A 19,121-nucleotide genomic window follows, 5' to 3' on the forward strand; every position below is an offset into this window, starting at 1 on the left:
GAAAACGAACCGAGTGAAGCCCTGTAATTTAATGCATAACTAGCTGTTAAAGACGGCATGTCTGGGTTTTACAGTAACAATAAAAGCAGCGATAAATTATCCACAATGCTCGATGCGGAAATGTTATAAAGTTTCCCGAAACTTTGTAGGACTATTCTAATGGAATAGACCAAACAGTAAATTAAAACACTCCTCAGTCGAATTTGCAGGGTGATAAGCATTCTGTCTATTTTTTAAAGCATATTGTTTGTACACAGAATGGGATCTCTGTAACGGTGATGGATTGTGCCGCTGAATGCACAAGGCAGTTTGACTGACGTACGGTATTGAATAGAATCCTTTAAGGAAAATAAACTTTACGCATTCATTGAATAAGCAAGTGGCCGACTGAAAGTGTGTGTGAGTGTGTGTGTGTGTGTGTGTGTGTTGTGTGTGTGTGAGTGGGTGTGCTTGTGCGTGTGTGTGTATGAGAGAGAGAGAGAGAGAGAGAGAGAGAGAGAGAGAGAGCGCAAAAGAGAGCGAGAGCGAGAGCAAGAAAGAGAGAGAGAGAGAGAGAGAGCGTCAAGAACCAAGAAGAACTCAAGATAACTGCCTATGTAGAAAAAGAAAAGGATGAGTATATTGAATGTCACGAAGTTATAAATAACGGTTCCTCGCAATTGTATTCGTTGGTACAGACGGATTTTACTGCGCTCCTGGCGTCGTACCCTGCTGTGTCGCCCTGCACTGCACTCCTTTCATTCTATTGCTCCAATACAGGCTAAATACATACAATAAATTCCTCTAAACCCCAGAGCTTGGCGTATTTTTTACTCTTTATTGTCTGCATAGGTGCATAGCGTGGGTGCTCGGTATGGTAGCCTATGATATGACAGAAGGACAAAAGTGTGTTAGTCAAGAACGTGTTAAACGAACAGGCCTAGATCAGCGCCCCACATGCCAGCACGTTCAAACCAATATACACTGTCAGCATGATGAGCGCTAGCCTGGTCAAATTCGGCAATGAATTCATTACAACTACTATAAAATAGCTACATTCCCATAGCTCGCAAACGTTTGCCATGGCCCATCGCTTTTCGGTGTGTTGGCTACTTATGGTGAATGTGTGCGTTACTCAAAACATCACACATCGTCTTGAACTCTGGGGGTCATCTCACAAGAAAGTTTCTGCTGTCGGCCAATCACAGCCCTCTCTGGGGCCTCGGGACTTTCCCTTCTCGGACCAATCAGAGGTCTAGCAGTGCCTCGGGAGCCAACAGCGCAACAACTGATAAAATGTTTCACCACTGACCACCGTTCAATCCACAACAAGTGTGTCAACAACAACAAGACCGGAGAACAAGTTCAGGATTTGCACGCATAGCCCTAAAAATCACCAACTTTGTAGAGATTTGACTGTTACGCTTATCAGGATATCCCATCACCCATTTCGAAGGATTTTCGGAAGAAGTTTCCCATTTTAAGATTGCCTGTCTAAGGGGTTGTTGTGGCATCGTACCCAAGAGGAACGAAGCTGCTTGCCGCTTCGCCGAGTTCTAAACATCGGAAGACAACCAAGGACCTCTTATTAGTATCTTTCGCCTGGCAGGAGAATCCACCTTAAATCTTCCGTATCGGAGTGTAAGGAAAAATGACAGCCTTAGCGGGGGGCATACCGAGAATGATGCGCCCCACGCCGCCACAAAACTATCCGAGAGGAGGATACTCTCTTGAAGGTAGGAACTTGTCATCAACACTCCAGACAATAAACGCGGCACCTTAAAGTTATTATAACACTCAAATTGGCATGAATAGGCCTTGCTTGCTGAGTATAACTTATCATGCAATTGTAACTCACCAAGACTTCTGTCCTCCGTCTAAAACTATGGCATGTATTTCTTTCGATGTTACATCGGTGTAACTTTCGAGGCCTGTTTCTGCCCTGTTACCATTTTTGGACGCCTGGGCACGAAGACATAAACTGGAACAAGATTTTTAATTTGCAGTCAAATGGACAACAAGTTAAATTTCCAGCTATATTACTATTATTTTAGTTCGATGAACAGCAACAGGTTATCTATTTAAATGAAAATAAATATCTAATAAACTCGTAAATCGTTAATATTATGAGTATGGTTATTATTATTATCATTAATATATAATTAATAATAATAATTATTATTATTATACCACTACTACTACAACAAGTTCTTGATTGTGATTATGATTGTGTTATTATCAGGTGAGATTTGTACCAACTCTGAGAAATGTGTTTGTTTTCAGTTTCCACGCCATTAGGTCAGGGTCGAGTAAACCAACTCGGTGGAGTTTTCATAAATGGACGGCCTTTGCCTAATCATATTCGACACAAGATCGTGGAGATGGCCCATCATGGCATCCGACCATGCGTTATCTCCCGTCAGCTCCGAGTGTCACACGGCTGTGTGTCCAAAATCCTGTGCAGGTACCAGGAGACTGGATCTATCCGACCCGGTGCTATAGGAGGAAGTAAACCCAAGGTAATGACCCAAAACACAAAATATGGTGCACATTTTAGATACGGCGGATAAATTGTTTGTTTTTACAAACCAACTCATCGAAAAGGCAAATTATTGAATTAGTCGAATTAATGTTGTGAACTGAATTGGTGAGGTGACTATTCTACACTTGAATCAGCTCCTACACCTTCCGGCAATGTATTTACTGACCGCTGGCTCTGTATCTATGATCATTATTTCAGCATACCATACAGGTAAAAAGTAAAAAAGCAGCAACGCACATTTTTGGTAGTTTTTACTTTTTAACGTGTCTTTATTATGATGGAGCTTTATGTCCTTAGTAAACTTGTGACTGCCTCAGTGGAAGCATCAGGTGGCTAAATATGTAACTATAACTTTTATGTAACCCTATAACTTTTGCATTTAAAGCAGAGTACAACGCCCGACATAGACAAGAAAATCGAAGAGTACAAGAGAGAAAATCCTGGTATATTTAGCTGGGAGATCAGGGATAAGTTACTCAAAGATGGGATATGCGACCGCAACAATGTTCCTTCAGGTAAAGCATTTTTATTTATCCACAAAGTAAAGTAGTCTTAATCTTGATACAATCTACATTAGATTATATTTTGTATCGAGATTTTGTCATCCTTCAAACCTAGGAAAATAGTAAAGCCCCATTTATTTTAACTAAATACTTCAGTGTGTTTTGTAAACACGTTCAACATGAGTATTCAACAGGTGTTTTATGTTTGGGTAGGCCACAGTGACCTTCAGTTGATAATACAGCATGTTTTTAACACAATACCTTATAATATTTTAAAGTGAGTTCAATCAGTCGCACTTTGCGATGCAAATTCGGAGGAAGTGCCGAAGACGAAGATGAGGAGGACGAAATGGAAAGGAGAGCACTGGACGAAAACGAGAGAAGAGGCAAACACAGCATCGATGGCATTCTAGGCGATAGATGTAAGTAGTCCTTTTGGCGATTCAAATTTCTTGTAAGCTCTGAAGAAAACAAGGATGAATATATTGTGTATATGGATGGATTTTTTTGTTTCAGTCATTTTTTAAGAAGTCAAAGATGGCTGTCTGATATCATCACAGCTCGCTAAAATCAAAGTAGTCTTGTGGCCCTCCCCTTATATGAAATCTTTGAAATCATTTTTTTAAAATTATTATTATTTCCATTATTCTTATTTTTATTATTAGTAGTAGTATTATTAATAATGTTATTATTATCAGATATCGTTTTTGATCAGTATCACTAATAGGCACATTTATACCAGCTGCCGGCTGGCAAGTGGCCTTATCTGAGGTTTTAGTTTTACAGTATTTCTCTCTGCCCCCGACTTTATAGTCAACTATTTGCCTTTGATTTTATGGAGTTGTGTATATTGCCAGTCAGTTATACGCTGTTTGGTTGTGGAATCATTAGTTTAATCTCTCGGTTATATTGGATAGTTCTGATAAGACTGGATTGCGAAATCGAAACAAACTTTAATCGCAATTGCACACGGATTTGGTGGTGGTATTTTAAGAATTCAGTATATAAGTGTCAGTTCATAAGTGTCTCAGAAGTTCAAGAGACAAAAGTCTGAATCAGTTGATCAAACATTTGTCCAAGGGTTCCGTTGCGTAAAAAGACGGTCCCGCGGTGCACAATTGGACACTTGAGGATGAACTTGGGAGACAAAAGCACTTGAGTCCATTGAGGCTCACGCTTCAGTTTCACTTGGACAAAACCCTGCCTAGCAGCAGCTTGGTGCATACAAAAGACGCCAACCTTTTCAAAATTTGAAGAGAAAGGAAGAAAAAACGATACAACAAAAGACGGAGAGAAGACATTATGGGCTGGCAATGAGGGATGAATTATTCAGCGATCACCAATAGTGGCGACTCCGAGCACTTTCATAGACTTCGCGCCTGAGAAAAATGGCCATTTTCATCTGCAAAATGTCTCCTTGGAGTCTTTACCGTTATTCAAACATGCCTTTCTCGCACAGAACAATGACGTGTAAGACCGAGAGAGCAAAAATGTGTCAGAGTAATCAGTGCTGGCGAACTCCATCTTAACACTTGTTGAGTTAAGACCTGCTGAAAAAATCCACTATGCAGGGCAATGACGGCAGTGGAGCAGGCCTACAATAATATAAATTACTTACTTTGCAAACTCCATTAAATAACTTCAAAACATAATAAAACAAATAGTCACTCCTGTGAACAAAGGTCTAATCATTCAACATAAAGGCTAAATATTTGCAGTCCATGAGAAGACTTTTAAAACTTCCTTGACCTTTCTCACTGTTTTTTATTAAGATCAGGTTTTCACGTTGTTCAGCTAAACAGAGTGCAAATAGTATGTCAGTAGTAGCATATGCCACAGCACAATGCAGTTTTACTTGATATCCGCGGTCTGCATAAGGCTTTTCCCCCAATGGAAAGGGAGGTTTGTTAAACAAGAATAGCTGTTGAAACAAGGAAACTGATATTGACCCGGCGTTTTTCTAACCTCCAACCGAATGCATACTTCGATAATCGAGTTTGCTTTCGACGCCAAGTCGTCAGCAGAGCCTCGTTGGTTTCTGTGGAGGTGACAGGGTCACGGTGCGATCGCTCGCGTCATGCGCAGTTACGATCCTCGCACATTATGTCCACTCATTGCAATGAAAACCTTTTCTAGTAGATTAAATCGACTCCTTTATTTGTTCTCACTTTCATCTCGACACAAAACCCGCCCCTTCCTCTACGCCTGGGGCGCGCGCATTCATCCAATATCTTTAGTCACTTTCCTCTCCCTTTTTCAGGAAAGGCGTCTCGAATACAAATCAGTTGGTAATTAGTTTAACTAGCGACTTTCGATACGAGCTTTGGAGAATGTTGGACGATGAGATGAGTACAGCGAGAGTCATAGCCAGTTCACTGTGTGTTGATTCTTTGGCGCAAAAGATCAAGTTACATATAGGGCCAGTTTACTTTCAGAAGAAGCACTGCTGTCAGATCATCTTAATGATCGGCGTGAGATGAAGTGTGCTCTATTTCAAAGTGAAACTAGCTAACTGAAATCGAAAACACAGTGGAACTTGTTTTTATATTGCACCAACAGGTTTTAAATGGAAGTTGCTGTATAATGTGAAAGGGCTGCGTCTCTTCGTCACATGTCGTTTACACTTGGGTGTTTGTTCACCAGAGAAGCGATCCAACTTTGGCTAAGTTTGTGTGTTTTCTTAAGTTAATCAAACAGTTTATTTTGTGGTTCATTCAGATGTTAATGAATTAGCATTATAAAAGTGTCAAAAGAGTCCCCAGTCGGTGGAATCTTCACTGGCTGACAGTAACGTTTTATTGCTCCCTCAAAGATGAACCCTTTAACGGGTAGGTATTTCACTTCCATGCTTTTACAGTGGGAATTGTAGTTTTTTTTGTCTACTTTATAGCTCTCAATTAAAACCTGAAAAGAATGTTTTTTAGAATCAAGAGGGTGTTTTCTGGCCAAATATTGATTAAGTAGGTGTTTACTGAGTCTTTGGTTTTCCATAAGAGAGGCTTGCTGCCCCCTGCCCCTTGGTCCTCCAAACCTATTGTTGCCTTCCCTTAAGTGTTGAGATCAAAGGCAGACCTTTTAGATTTATTTGTCTGGGAAAAGCCAGTGTGGATAGCAGTGGGATGCAGGCTGGAGGGGTCGACCCACCACCACCCCCACCCCAAATCACTCTGAAAGAGAGTTCATTTAGCTGTGTGGACCTGTATGCATCCAAAGGGAATTCATTCATGTGCTACTTATTTATTTCATTATGTTATCAGGTAGGGTTTGGTACAACAGTGGAGTTGCGGTTCTTTTAACATACTTGACCAACATGATGTATGAATATATTCATGTATTCATTTCTTTCTGTTAAATCAAGTTTTCGATGCACATTGAGTATAGCGCAATACTAGCATTACTTTAGACTGGTGACATTCTGAGTAGCTCTGGGAAATTATATTAACTGACTACTAATTTAGTTATAAGGAAGGAATGTTTCAATAATATAATTCTTCATCATGCCCAAATCACCATATCCAAGATGGTCTGTGGTGCATTTATGTTTGATGGAAAAATGTAGGTATCTCCTAAAACACTCACAAGTACTCACAACTTTGCTCGCAGACCTACAAAAGGTTATGTAGAAATCACATAAATGGATGCTCATTTAATTGGCACACAGACCTACAAAAGGTTATGTAGAAATCACATAAATGGATGCTCATTTAATTGGCACACAGACCTACAAAAGGTTATGTTGAAATCACATAAATGGATGCTCATTTAATTGCATCCCATCACTTACACACCACCATTAACTTCCCAAAACTGACAATTCTGCAGTCTTATTTGGCTAATTAAAAACAACTAGAGTCATCAAAGCTGAAGAGCAGACTTGCAGATTTTCATTAACTGGTCAGGAAAAAAAGAGGACTCAGAAATACAAACAGTCAAAGGGATAACTTTTTTTTTCAAAGGGAGTCCTGCAGAGGGCCAATTGAATAAGCCTAGTGCTTTGAGATCTGCCATGGTGAACGCAGTCAACATGTAATAATTACTTTCATTGAGGCGCATTCCGACAATCTGCTGCCATTCTACGCCAGCCATTGTCCCTGAGCAGGCAGAGAGCCAGGGGGACAGAGGGAATCAAGTGCTGACAAAACATGAAAGATTTAGCTGCTTTTGTCAGAGAAACGGAGTAAGACTTTGTTTGTGTAAATAAAGTGGGGAACTCTCTCCTCTGTGCTTTGCTGTGAATTGCTCTCAATGGGAGGAGGGGGAAAAAAAAGGGAAAAAAGAGAGAGATGCCGTTTAGAAAGATCAAGTGTGTGTGTGTGTGTGTGTGTGTGTGTGTGTGTGTGTGTGTGTGTGTGTGTGTGTGTGTGTGTGAGTGAGAAACAGAGAGAGAGAGAGTGAGAGAGATGATATCTGTGTGCGAGAATGAAACAGGGAAATAGGCAGGTAATGATATCATGTGGATATTATTTTAATAAAAGGCACACAAGCTAATGAATTGATAAATTGATTCACTAAATACGGTGACATATTTACACTGACATGACATACTTGCTTATATTTTAAACGCTTTAACTTAATACATTTTTTTTTCTAAAGTATTCCCCCGTGAAGGTTGCATTAGAAACTATTGAAACTGCAGCACACAGTCCGAAAAACTAAATCGTCCTTCCCTTTTCCTTTTATAAGGGTGCGTTATTGCATTTTCTACTTTTTGTTGGTCTATTTTTAAAGCGCTTTTGTGTTTTCAGTCAGGGACTTAGAGAGAGAACACTGTTTCCCCCCTAACAATAAACAAGGGGGCCCTAGTGCAACTTGTGGAATGCTTGCTACAGTCATGATTCTCTCTGGACGCCCCGAAGGCATCAGGATATAGAAATATCTCTGTCTTATTCTCCAGGCGTCCCCATGGCTGCGTCCTCTCCCCATGCCACTCAACTGAGCCAAGCGCTCGATCAAAATGGTCCCCTTCTCATCGTTTCACAAGATCATTGAACAGCGTAAACACACGCACAGTCACATTTTATGTTGGCAACCCGTGAGCCTATTCAGTTCATGCAGAGATACACGGTTTGGGTGTGTGAATATTTCATTATGGAGATATGATGATGGTATATCATTTTTGTTCTATGACACCTCCTTTCTCAGAGACTGCACAGCTTTTGCGCAGTAATTCTGCTGGTGTGAAAAACAAGAAAGAAAAAAAAGACAGAGGGCAAAACAGAATGAAAAGAAAAACTTGCTTATCTGCAAATGAATGCTGGCTCTATGCTTCATTAAAGTCTCTTTCTGTGTTGGCACTGGCATTGTGATCCTCTGATATTAATTCAAAGGACAATTAATGAATGCAACCCATCTTTGAAGTCGGGGGCTGGGGGCATACCCTGGGCCGGCCCCCGCGAGCTGATGGACTCGCCACATTCAGGCTGCGCCCTCGCTGAAAGACAGTTTGAAGTGGCTGAAAGAGACCTGGCCAATGGAAGGTCAAGGAGAATAGCCCTGGCTGAAAAAGAGCTCTCTATTGCTTGGAAGTATTAGCCAAGCAAAACTTTTTTTCTGGCCGGGACCGAGGATGAAAAGGAGGAGCTGGAAGAGGTTGGGGGTAGAGAGGTGGCCCCTGCAACAAAGCACCACAATGAGATGGTTAATTGAGAAAAGCCAGACAGCTATGTCAATCACTTAACTTGTAGAACCTTGCTCTTCAACCAACATATGATTGAAATTCTTTTTTTCCCCCCGGGAATCAGCTCCTCTGAGAAAGGGATATGTGAGTTTAGACCCCAGATCCAGTCAGTCCGACAGCTCATTTTGAAGTAAACAAACATGTAAGTTGGCAGATTCAGTGCCCCAAGTAATTTTGGTTGTGTTGGCAAATTCATTTTGTCAGCATGTTTGCGGTGCGTATCCTAAGATGAGTTTTGCATGAAACAGCTGCTACAGTAAGGCATTGTTAGTTGAGTGGCTGCTTTATATAGCTCTCATGGATGGAAGGTTTCGCCATGCCTCAAACCAAATTTCCAATAATACTATATAATTTTAGATTTGTGTCAGTCATTCTCATGAGAAAATAAATACTCCTTTGTTAAAAATGCTTCATGAATTTCAGTTTAACTTTCTGAGGCAGTATGGCCTCTATAATTTATGTGTCTTGGTCCAACCCAAGATAGTTTGAGCCACGTCACACATTTTTTACATCATTTTTTGCAGATCCTGATAATGCAACCCCTAACACAGGTCAAGTTCTCTGCAAAAACATGATTATACATATTTTTATGGCAACAACAAACTTGCGTTCAGAATGGTACCGATGGAATTTTTTGTTTGTTGTTGTCACATGTTTGCAAGGAACACCCAGATAGAGATTTTATCACAACTTTTAGTTTTTCCCTAGTTTGAGTGCCTAGTGTTCCTGTGGTTGGAGTGGAAGAGAAAGTTGATTAGAAACACCCAAACCATGGGTTCAATTCCCAGGAAGCACACATACACTACCAATGAAAATGTATTTCTGTACTGGAAGTTGCTTTGGATAAAAGTGTCTGCTATGTGAATACATGTAAATATGGTTCTGCCTCTTGTTAGCCTGTCTGTAAGGGGCTTTGGAGAGAGTGCTGTTGGGCTGTGGGTTGAGTTGGTGAGTGGAGAGGTAAGCCTCCCTCCCTCCCTGCCCGCTGCCTCCCCAGAGGACCAGGACGGAGAGAGGCCTGCTTGGGCAGGGTCAGAGGGCTGTGCTGGGTCACGGACCACTCCAGGTTAAACTGTGCAGGAAGTGAGGGTTAAAATAATGTTTCTGTTCACTGTGACAGGTAGCAGCTCCCCGTGTGTTGGTGGAAGAGACCCAGAGGATTATAATAGACAGGAAAAAATGGGAGGGGTTTGTGGTGGTGGGGTGGGGTGGGGTGGGGTGGGGGGGAAGACTGATACAGTATTTGGCCAAACGTCCAATTACACACTAAAATGTGGTGCATTGAAACAGGCCACGTTTGAATGCAGGGCGAACACACACCTGGAGAGAGAGTGAGAGAGAGGGATGAGGGAGGGAGTGATGGGGCGGAGCAGGGACGTTGCCCGGGGAAAGGACTGGTGTGTGTGTGTGCGTGTGGCGAACGGGCCGTCTCGGAGTTGCCCGGTGTGGCGCCTGTGCTTTGTCCCTGCGCCCGAGGGCACTGTCACAAGTGGAAACCGTCACCTCTGTCACGGTGCATCGCGGTAATAGCCACTCCACGCTGTGCCTTTAAAAACGCTCCCGTGTTCCCCTTTCATGCCACTTATGTTCTGCCACAATGAGTGGCCACATTAGATGATAATATATCTTTTTATTCCATCACTCCATTTTTCAGTCCAAACCTTGTTCACTAGCTTGTTGCATGCCATGCAAACCCTTATTTTCTCTACCCTTAAAAAAAAAATCCTTTCCCTCTCCAACCGACGTCCCCCCCCCCCCCCCACCATCTCTCTCTCTCACTCTCTCTCTTCCCATTCCACTCACTCATACCCTGGGCAGCTGGGGGGGCTGGCCCTCCTTAGCAAGTCAAGTGAACCCCAGTCCTCTCTCTTAACAAAATGTCCAGCCCAGATGGGCCCATAAGCTGTCAGTTAACCATTCTCCTCCTCGCATCTGCCGGCTCTCGATGTACTGTTTTATTCACTCGCGCAGTCACTTACTGGGACATGGGCTCAAAAGAGCAGCGCCACTTCGCTGCGCAAATAAATACTTCATTTGTCTCTTCTGCCTTTTGTTTTGTTTGGGGAACACATGTCACCAGCTCAATTGCCCTCCTATTTAACTGCCCCCTGGAGGACTGACTGCCTCCCCCTACAGGGACTATAAACTGCCCATATGGCCTGCCTCTCTTCTGCCCCTCTCTGCACTTTCCCTCCTCCTCTCCTGGCTCCCTGTCTTTCTGCATTGTTATGGCTTTCTCTCACCACGTTACTTCTCGTCTGTTCCTCGGACAAGTAAAACTCTGTCTACCTGTAGATTATTTGTGCATCTCAGTGAGCTTAACCGTGCGTGTGTGTTCCTGTGCTGATTTGGCATATGTACTCTAGTAACCTGTTACCCTTTCCAAGGCTAACATTGCCTTCTGAGTCCAGTCTCCTTTGGTTAGTATGGATTTGCCCTGGTCCGTGGCAGAGCTGTAATTGTAAATCGGTGGTTCATTTTTTTGAATGTTCTACTCTGAATCTACACACAGGGCCAGTCTCTCTGCTCAAATAAGCCAGGGATTCATACAGACCCCTGCTTTACATGTTCATGCTGCAGGTGGAAGTGATTCAGATCGGAGGGGATGGTCTGTTTTTTTTTTTTTTTTGTACGTGTGTTCGTGTGTGTGTATGTGTATGTGTATGTGTATGTGTGTGTGTGTGTGTGTGTGTGTTTGTTGAGCCGAGGTTTCCTTTCTTGCCCTGTCAGAGCCCTTGCTCGCTGGCTTGATAAATGGTTCCACTCAGTTCAGGTTGGGGAGCTTTTGACAGTGCTCCTCCTTTGTTGCTCCGTGTGTGCGCGGGACAGGGGCAGCTGCGGGCCGCATACAAATGGTCAGCTTGGTAAAAGATTGGAGCACCTTGCGTTGTTTTTCTTCTCTTTTCTTTTTTTGTAGAGAAAGGCGCCGGCTTGTTGTGCCTCGGGAAATGTAACCAAAGCAAAGAGCTGATATGGCCCCAACTGTATCTTGTGCTTCCCTGCGGTCTTGCCTTCGCCCCTGTCCCAATCAAACACGCTCCCTCTCTCTCTCCCACACCCGTTCACACTTTCACTCCTTCTTTGTCTTTGTGCAGATTTATTTCAGAAAATCAGAATCCATTTCTGCTACTGGAAACCTGTTGCACAGCGTTCACAAGTTCTGTAACCATCATATGTGCAGTTTGGGGGATTTAAACCCATTAAAGGTACCATTTGTTAATGGACTATTCTTTTTTTTTGTGTCTGCGCCATTTTCCGAGCTCCATGCTGTCCTGTCTGGGTTGTCTCTCTGATTCTCTCTCTGTGTGGGAGACAAAGATACGGTTGGGAGCAGGGAGGGGGGCTGTGAAAAGAGCTTTAAGGACTGTCTGACCAAGAGGAAGGCAGCTGAAAGGGGGATTTTGGTCGCACTCTGGCCAGTTCAAGGTATGCCTTTGTGAGGAGCCTCCGAGCTCCGTTGGAAAAGCTGTAGGGAACATCCTGTCATGCTGGTGGAAGTCCATCTTGGTGCTCAGAAGCTACTGTTGCCGCTGTCTGTCCATCTCTTCTGTCGGTCAATCCCTGCCTCAATCCATTTACCCGTCCTTCAGTCTTTTTTTTTCATCCATTCGTCATTGTTCTCGGAGTGAGGCCCCATTTGTATTTGATTTGATTGGGACACTTGGGAAGAAACTTCCAGAAGTCCTGAAGGCTGCACCCGAGAGGGATGGGGTGGTGGTACGTCCACTTGAAGTAGCGTGACGACCTTAGCGCTGTGTAAAATTGTGATGTGCCTTTCGGGGGGAGGGGAAACCCTGGCTTTGTGCATGTTTTTAGATTCTCTTGTTGTGTGATTTTGTGGGATGCAAATGTGTGGGAACGGTAAGGCTGATGGAACATTTCGGCATGAGAGTTTGCAGGGTGACACGGGATGAGAGGGCTGGAAGTGAGATGGCTGCAGCCGAGGGCAAACACAGGAAAAGTAATGCAAACTGGACCTGACGGGAGGCAGCGTGCCACAATTAGGTTAAGGAGCAGCACCCCCCCCCCCCCCTCTCTCTATCTAACCCCCCTTAAACCAGCACCCCTACCCCAAAAATTTCCAGGTGCCTTTGGGCTCCCCACACCACCGCCCTCTCCGCCGTAACCCTCTACCCTCCACCCCTCTGCCCCTGTAACCCCCTGGCTGTGGAGGAGGAAGGATTGGGGGCGCCCCCCTGCTGTGCCCCTCCCGAGCCCCACTGGCCCCACTCCGGCCCTCTTTGTACATCCCCACCCCCCCTGCTCCCCTGCCGGGCAGGTGACAAGGCCCTCAATGCGGGCCAAGGCAGCCGTGATGGATCCCGCAGATGGAGCGTGGAAATCGCTAGAAAAGGCTCCAGCCACAGGCCGCTCCTTACAGCCCAACAAAAGGCAGCCAAATAACTCAAAGAGAGAGAGAAAGAGAGGGAGAGGGAAAGAGAGAGTGGGAGAGGGAGAAAAAAAGAGAGAGAGCAAGAGAAAGAAAGAGAAAGGGGTCTATAGGATGACAAAAGTAACAGTGTCACTTGCTATTAACTCACAGCCCATGATGGAGTGTTTTTCGCGGCAGTTACTAATAATACAAAAAATTAAAAAGAAAGAAAGAAGACAGAAAGGATAGAAAAAAGGGAAGGAGAGGTCTTCCACCCCCACCCGGCCGTTAACATGATCCACTGCCGCTTGGAGTCTTTCTCTCAGTGTGCAGGCTCTTCTTCTGAAGTCTCTGCTTTTAAAGTTACTTTTGTTTGTTTTGTTGTTTTTTTTCTGTGTCTGTTGTCCGATATAAAAAGAGTATTTATTCATCCGGATTTTTTACTGGTAAAACAAAAGACAACAGCCTCTTAGTTTATCGTTAACCCACATTTGATTTGAAGGGGTATGGATCTTATCAGAATTTATCTTTTTAAATCCAGAATGGATTTATCCATCATGTCAGTGTTCTGCATCAGTGCCACAGAGTGTAATGAAAACCTCTTAAGCATGCAGAGAGTGGTGTGTGAGTGTTGTGTGGCACTCAAACCATCCAGTACATGTCATAGGAGTTGTATTCTCATGGAAACCTGCAGATATGAGAAGTCCTAACTGACCTTTGAGCCTCGGGATGGCTGTGGTCTATGCCCTGGCGCCTGTAGTCCACAAGTAATGAAGAGCTCTCCTTTTCTCCTCCCTCCTTTCTCTTCTCTCTCTCTCTCTCTCTCTCTCTCTCTCTTTCCAATTCCTTTCCTCTCTCTCTTGCCCCCCCTCTCTTATCTCTCTCTCTCTCTTTTTATCCTCTTTCCCTCCTTTCCCTCTCTCTCTCTCTGTCCTCTCTCTCCCTCTCAGTCTCTGCCTCCACTCTCTCTCTCTCTCTCTGGTGAGTGCGGCCAGAGAGGCGCTCCAAGGGCTAAATCCTAGTCTTAGTGCCCATAGAGGCTCTCGCTGGCAGCCAGTAGAAGCATTTCCTGCATGGCTCCAGGGAGTGGCCCGCCGAGACACAGACAGAGACGGAGACAGAGACGGAGATGGAGCCCCCTGCTTTTGCGTGACTCTCTCTCTCTCTCTCTTTTTCTGCGCTTTTAATTAAAGCTCTCAAATATGGAGCCATCGCTGTGTCAGTCACCAGTCTACAGATGCCTCCTCCTTTTCCCCCTCTTCCTCCTCCTCCTCCTCCTCCGTGCCCACTGTGCCCCTCTCCTGTACGTGTCCTCAGCCTCTCCCCTACATGCCCACAGCTTGAGCTGGGCTTTCTGCAGTGCTGGCCAGGCCTACAGAGACAATATGAGAGAGAAACACACTGATCAAGGCATTCAAGGGAACGTCTGTTGATCTGGCCTGTTTTGTGTGTGTGTGTGTGTGTATGTGTGTGTGTGTGTGTGTGTGTGTTGTTTTAAGGCCAAAGAAAGGAGTGGGATTTGTCTTCCTGTTCTCAGCCATCTGTGGGTGAAATATCGCCGAGAGAGAGAGAGAGAGAGAGAGAGAGAGAGAGAGAAAGAAAGAAAGAAAGAAAGAAAGAAAAAGAGAGAGACTGAGAGAAAGAAGGGAGGTGTAGTCACAGAAGCAGCAGATGCGTCTGCATGTTCGGGCCGTGGGTTTTTCTTTTTTTTTCTACAGACGTGGCCGACGGACAATGGCAGACTGTCACGCTAGTTTGAGGAGCCTAATCATTATTTAATAGACTGCCAACCCCCCCTCTCCGACCCCCCTCCAGTCAGTGGTGCCTGGTCCCCCTTGGGCTTAAAGGGCAGACTCACATACTCTTCTGCTGAATTAGCCCTGAAAGGCGCTCGCTTTCTCCCCCAACTTAAACTGAGCAAACAGATAAGGGAGCACCTGCATGGAGCCCGGGCCCCTGGCGGCCCCGGAGCCGGACACTTAAAGCTCTCGCCTGAGCTGCCAGTGCTTGGCTCAATGGCCCCTGTGTTAGAGGATAGACGCCAAGCACCCCGGGGGCCCCCTCTCCCTATAATGGAGTCAAGGGGCTTTGGTGACAAAAGAAGCTGAAGTTTGAGTAAACATGTCATAAAGGAGTCATATTTAGGGTGTGAAAGAGAGAGGAGGGTGGAGGTGGGGGCTGGGGGGTGACGTGGTGGAATTGCCCGGTAATAGTTTCACAAATTAAGCTCTAAATCCTCTCTCTCAGGAGCCGACCACCTGTTGATTAGGTGTATTCATAATGGCTTTCAGATTGTTCATGTGATATCTCATGAAAACGACGTGAGGGTTGAGGAAACAAAACTTAAATGTTTTGGTAAAGTGTCTGTATTTAACTTGGTAGTTAGCAAATATAATCTAAATGTTTTAATGACATTGTTTTATGTTTTAGAGACATTTGTCTCCAATGGGGTACTTGGCAATTTACAATTTAAAATTAAAATGAATTATAATTTTGGTAAAGTGTTTCTCTTTTGTGTGGTGGTTCGAATAATACAACTGAATATTTTGGTAAAGACTTTTCATTCATTTTTCAAGAGGACAGACTGCAAAATCAGTTTGTTTCATAGGACAGAGTTTCATAGGACAGAGTGCATTATCAGGTTTGTGTGTTTGTTGTCCTCCAGCGAGTCACTCTGATGAGGGTTCCGATGTGGACTCAGAACCGGGCCTGCCCTTGAAGAGGAAGCAGCGGCGCAGCAGGACCACCTTCACGGCCGAGCAGCTGGAGGAGCTGGAGCGGGCCTTCGAGCGCACACACTACCCCGACATCTACACCAGGGAGGAGCTGGCCCAGAGAGCAAAGCTCACAGAGGCACGCGTGCAGGTGAGACACACAAACACACACACACACACACACACACACACACACACACACACACACACACACACACACACACACACACATTTATCCAAATCCAAATCCAATCCATGATCCACATAGTAGTCTTCCACTCGCTTCACCTCCTATGTGCCAAGCCACCTCTGTGTCCCCCTCCCCACCCCAACCTTTACTGCTCAGGCTCAGTCTCCCTCAGCCACCCCCCCCCCCCCCCCCCCCCCCCCCACCCATCCTCTGGTGGGTACCGCTCCAGGTCCTGTCGGATGTGTGGCATACGGATGCTAAATGGGGCCTGGCACACAGCCCTTCTGTCTCCTCCCCTCCAGCCGTCAGTCACATGACCACACACACACACACACACACACACACACACACACACACACACACACTGCCCCACACTACACAGAGAGACACACACATACACACATACACACACTGCCCACACCACACAGAGAGACACACACACACAGACGCACACGCAGATACACACACACACACAGAGCCCCTCAGTGTTCCCCACTTCCTGTTTGTGCTGATTACTCTTAAGGGGAACCAAACCCCCAAACAGCTCCTTACTGGTTCCTGTTTTAGAAAGAGCTGTTTTTATTAAAAATAACCATTGAACAGACTGCAATAATGCAGTTAGGGTCTGAAATTAGACCCACTGACCGAAACCCGTGACTTGGCTCGATAAAGCCATGATGTCATCAGCCTTAACCAGCACAGATGTCTAGATTAGTATCTAATTAGCTCCCAGCTATGGAATGTTGAAGCCTCAAAGACACACGACACATACACACACACACATATACACACACACACATACAAACACATACACTCATACACACTTGAGGACTCACAAAGCCAGCCCACACGGCTTGAAACAAAAGGTCCTATTCAAACACCATGTGACCCTTTGTAGAGCTTTAGTTAACTCTCATATACTTGGAAATGATAATGTTGTCTGTATTTTTTGTATTTTTTCCTTTACGGAAAGACATTCGAATCATTTAACTTTTTCTGTTTCTCCCTCTGCAGGTTTGGTTCAGCAACCGGAGAGCTCGCTGGAGGAAGCAGGCTGGGGCCAATCAGCTTATGGCCTTCAACCACCTAATCCCTGGAGGCTTCCCCCCCTCGGCTATGTCCAGCCTGCAGCCCTACCAGCTATCGGACAGCCCCTACCCTCCCTCATCCATATCGCAAGGTACCCATGCTCCTCCCCACAATGAACACGGAGTGAAGGTGTCTGTGACAGGTTTTCTGTCGAGCTGAATACAAATGCTGAAAAGAGTAGATTGGGTACTGATCTTCTGTGACCACTGTGTCCGTATTAGCCTGGGCGCACTTACTGTTGTGGATACCATTTGGTGGTGTTGTCAATCGACAAACACATCTTGTGCCTGTAAGTTATATAACAGTCATGGAATGATCGAATATTGAACAGAATGTGTCATATTCCGCCCCAAGGGATAACTGAGTCTGTGTCTGAAATGGAGCAAAGCATTACTAGGGACTGGGATGCCCATTCTGCTGTTTCCTAGTTGTCTGGTCATGACACTCTTCTCCTCTATTCTTCTCCCTCTCTGTCCGGCAGTGTCGGAGCAGGCCAGCACAGTGCACCGGCCCCAGCCTCTGCCCCCCACCTCTGTGCACCAGACGGGTCTGAGCTCCACGGCGGGGGCCCAGGAGGGTGGCTCGGCCTACTGCCTGGCCTCCGGACGCCACGGCTTCTCTGGCTACTCCGACAGCTTCGCGCCCCCGCCCGGCCACTCCAACTCAGTCAACCCCGCCATCGGCAACGGCCTCTCCTCTCAGGTTGGTTTGTCATCCTCGCATTGAGGATGCCATCTTGGCGTTTAGTGTGTGAGCTACTGTCATACGCGGCTGGATCAGTGGATCAGTGTGGATGCGGAGGTCGTTGATTGAGTGATGTGTTAGTGGCTGGTGCTTCTCTGTCAGGTGGTGGGTGTCATTGGGATGTGTCTAGTTACAGTGACCGCACAGCAAAGCAGATGCACAGCTTGATGAAGTGTGAAGGAGAGAGAGAGAGAGAGAGAGGAAAAAAGAGAGATGTTTAAGGTTGAATGTGTTTAGGAGGACGAGGAGGGAGAGAGAAAGAGAGAGCGAGAGAGAGTGGCAGGTGGACTGTGACACAAATGAGAAGTGAAAAGACAATCATGGCAGATTACACACTCATCAGCAGCTATCAGACACTCCCCGAGCAGTGCGAGCTCCTCTAACAGGCAGAAAATGAGCTTTTAACAACCACAAAGGGTGCCCAAGCCAGCCTGCTGCAATGCATGCTGGGACCTCTCTGTGGGCAATGCTGAGGATTCTCAGGTCTGGCTCTGGCTCGTCACGTTGAAAAAAAGAAAGAATTTTGCCTCAAGTGTTTTCTCTCTTTCTTTCTGTCTTTTCTCTCTCTCTCTCTCTCTCTCTCTCTCTCCTAAAGAGGACTGAGTTGCCTGAGGACACATGTGAGAGCAGTATCCTGTTTTTGCCATCACCCCAAACCCCCCCCCCCCCCCCCCCACCAAAAAAGATCAGGCTGAAAAAAAACCTGACACTCACAAGCAAACAAAAGCGAGAATGCAGTAAAATATTTAAAGAAAGTGCTGAATGAAATATCGTCTCTGTCGGTTCCACAGCCTCTCATTCAGACGTGTACATTTTTCTGTCGGACAAACACACAACTGCCTTAGTGACCATCACAAGCCCATCCTGACCCTCTCGGCCTGCTGGTGTTTTTGTAGCGTCGGCCTGTTTGAGTTTATCTTGCGGTTCAAAAAAAAAAACTCCAGAGAAAGAGGGTTCACAAACTTAACATCATTAGGTGACCCTTCCCTAGCCAGAGGCCACAGGCCCACTTACCTCACCCCACTCAGAATGTGGCTGTTTTCGGCATTAGTGGCCTCAACTGCCACGCGGGGTCGAGTGCTGGGCCGCGGCTGTTATGCGAGTAGGAAGCGGAGCATGCGTCGTCCTAGAGATGGGGCGGGGGTGGGGGGTGGGGGGGCTGTTTGCAGTTCACAGTCTGCAATGACAATTACTGAAGGCTGCAGTCTCTTAATTGCTTCCAATGAGAGTTTATCTCCAGTAATGTTGTGTGTAATTTATGCAAATGAGTCTCTTTTTGTCTTAATTTGTCTAATTTGTGTAAATGTATTG

At 45.3% G+C, this 19,121-nt stretch overlaps 1 protein-coding gene across 3 annotated transcripts in view; it reads left to right on the forward strand.

Annotated features, from left to right (window-relative positions):
- The first annotated feature begins 1,155 nt into the window (after nucleotides 1-1,155).
- The window catches only part of pax3a (paired box 3a), a 23,374-nt gene continuing 5,408 nt past the window's right edge, over nucleotides 1,156-19,121 (forward strand). For 2 of the 3 annotated variants that reach the window (XM_031560080.2, XM_031560078.2), the window contains exons 1-7: nucleotides 1,165-1,715; nucleotides 2,263-2,498; nucleotides 2,907-3,036; nucleotides 3,303-3,446; nucleotides 15,739-15,938; nucleotides 16,992-17,157; nucleotides 17,548-17,768. In XM_031560080.2, the coding sequence (XP_031415940.1) occupies nucleotides 1,631-1,715; nucleotides 2,263-2,498; nucleotides 2,907-3,036; nucleotides 3,303-3,446; nucleotides 15,739-15,938; nucleotides 16,992-17,157; nucleotides 17,548-17,768 (1,182 nt within the window). In that variant the 5' untranslated portion in view covers nucleotides 1,165-1,630. Of the gene's footprint in view, nucleotides 1,716-2,262; nucleotides 2,499-2,906; nucleotides 3,037-3,302; nucleotides 3,447-15,738; nucleotides 15,939-16,991; nucleotides 17,158-17,547; nucleotides 17,769-19,121 lie in introns of all 3 variants that reach the window. The other variant, XM_031560079.2, reaches the window with a different exon arrangement.

Source organism: Clupea harengus, chromosome 22, assembly GCF_900700415.2.
Source record: "Clupea harengus chromosome 22, Ch_v2.0.2, whole genome shotgun sequence".
Lineage (NCBI taxonomy): Eukaryota > Metazoa > Chordata > Actinopteri > Clupeiformes > Clupeidae > Clupea > Clupea harengus.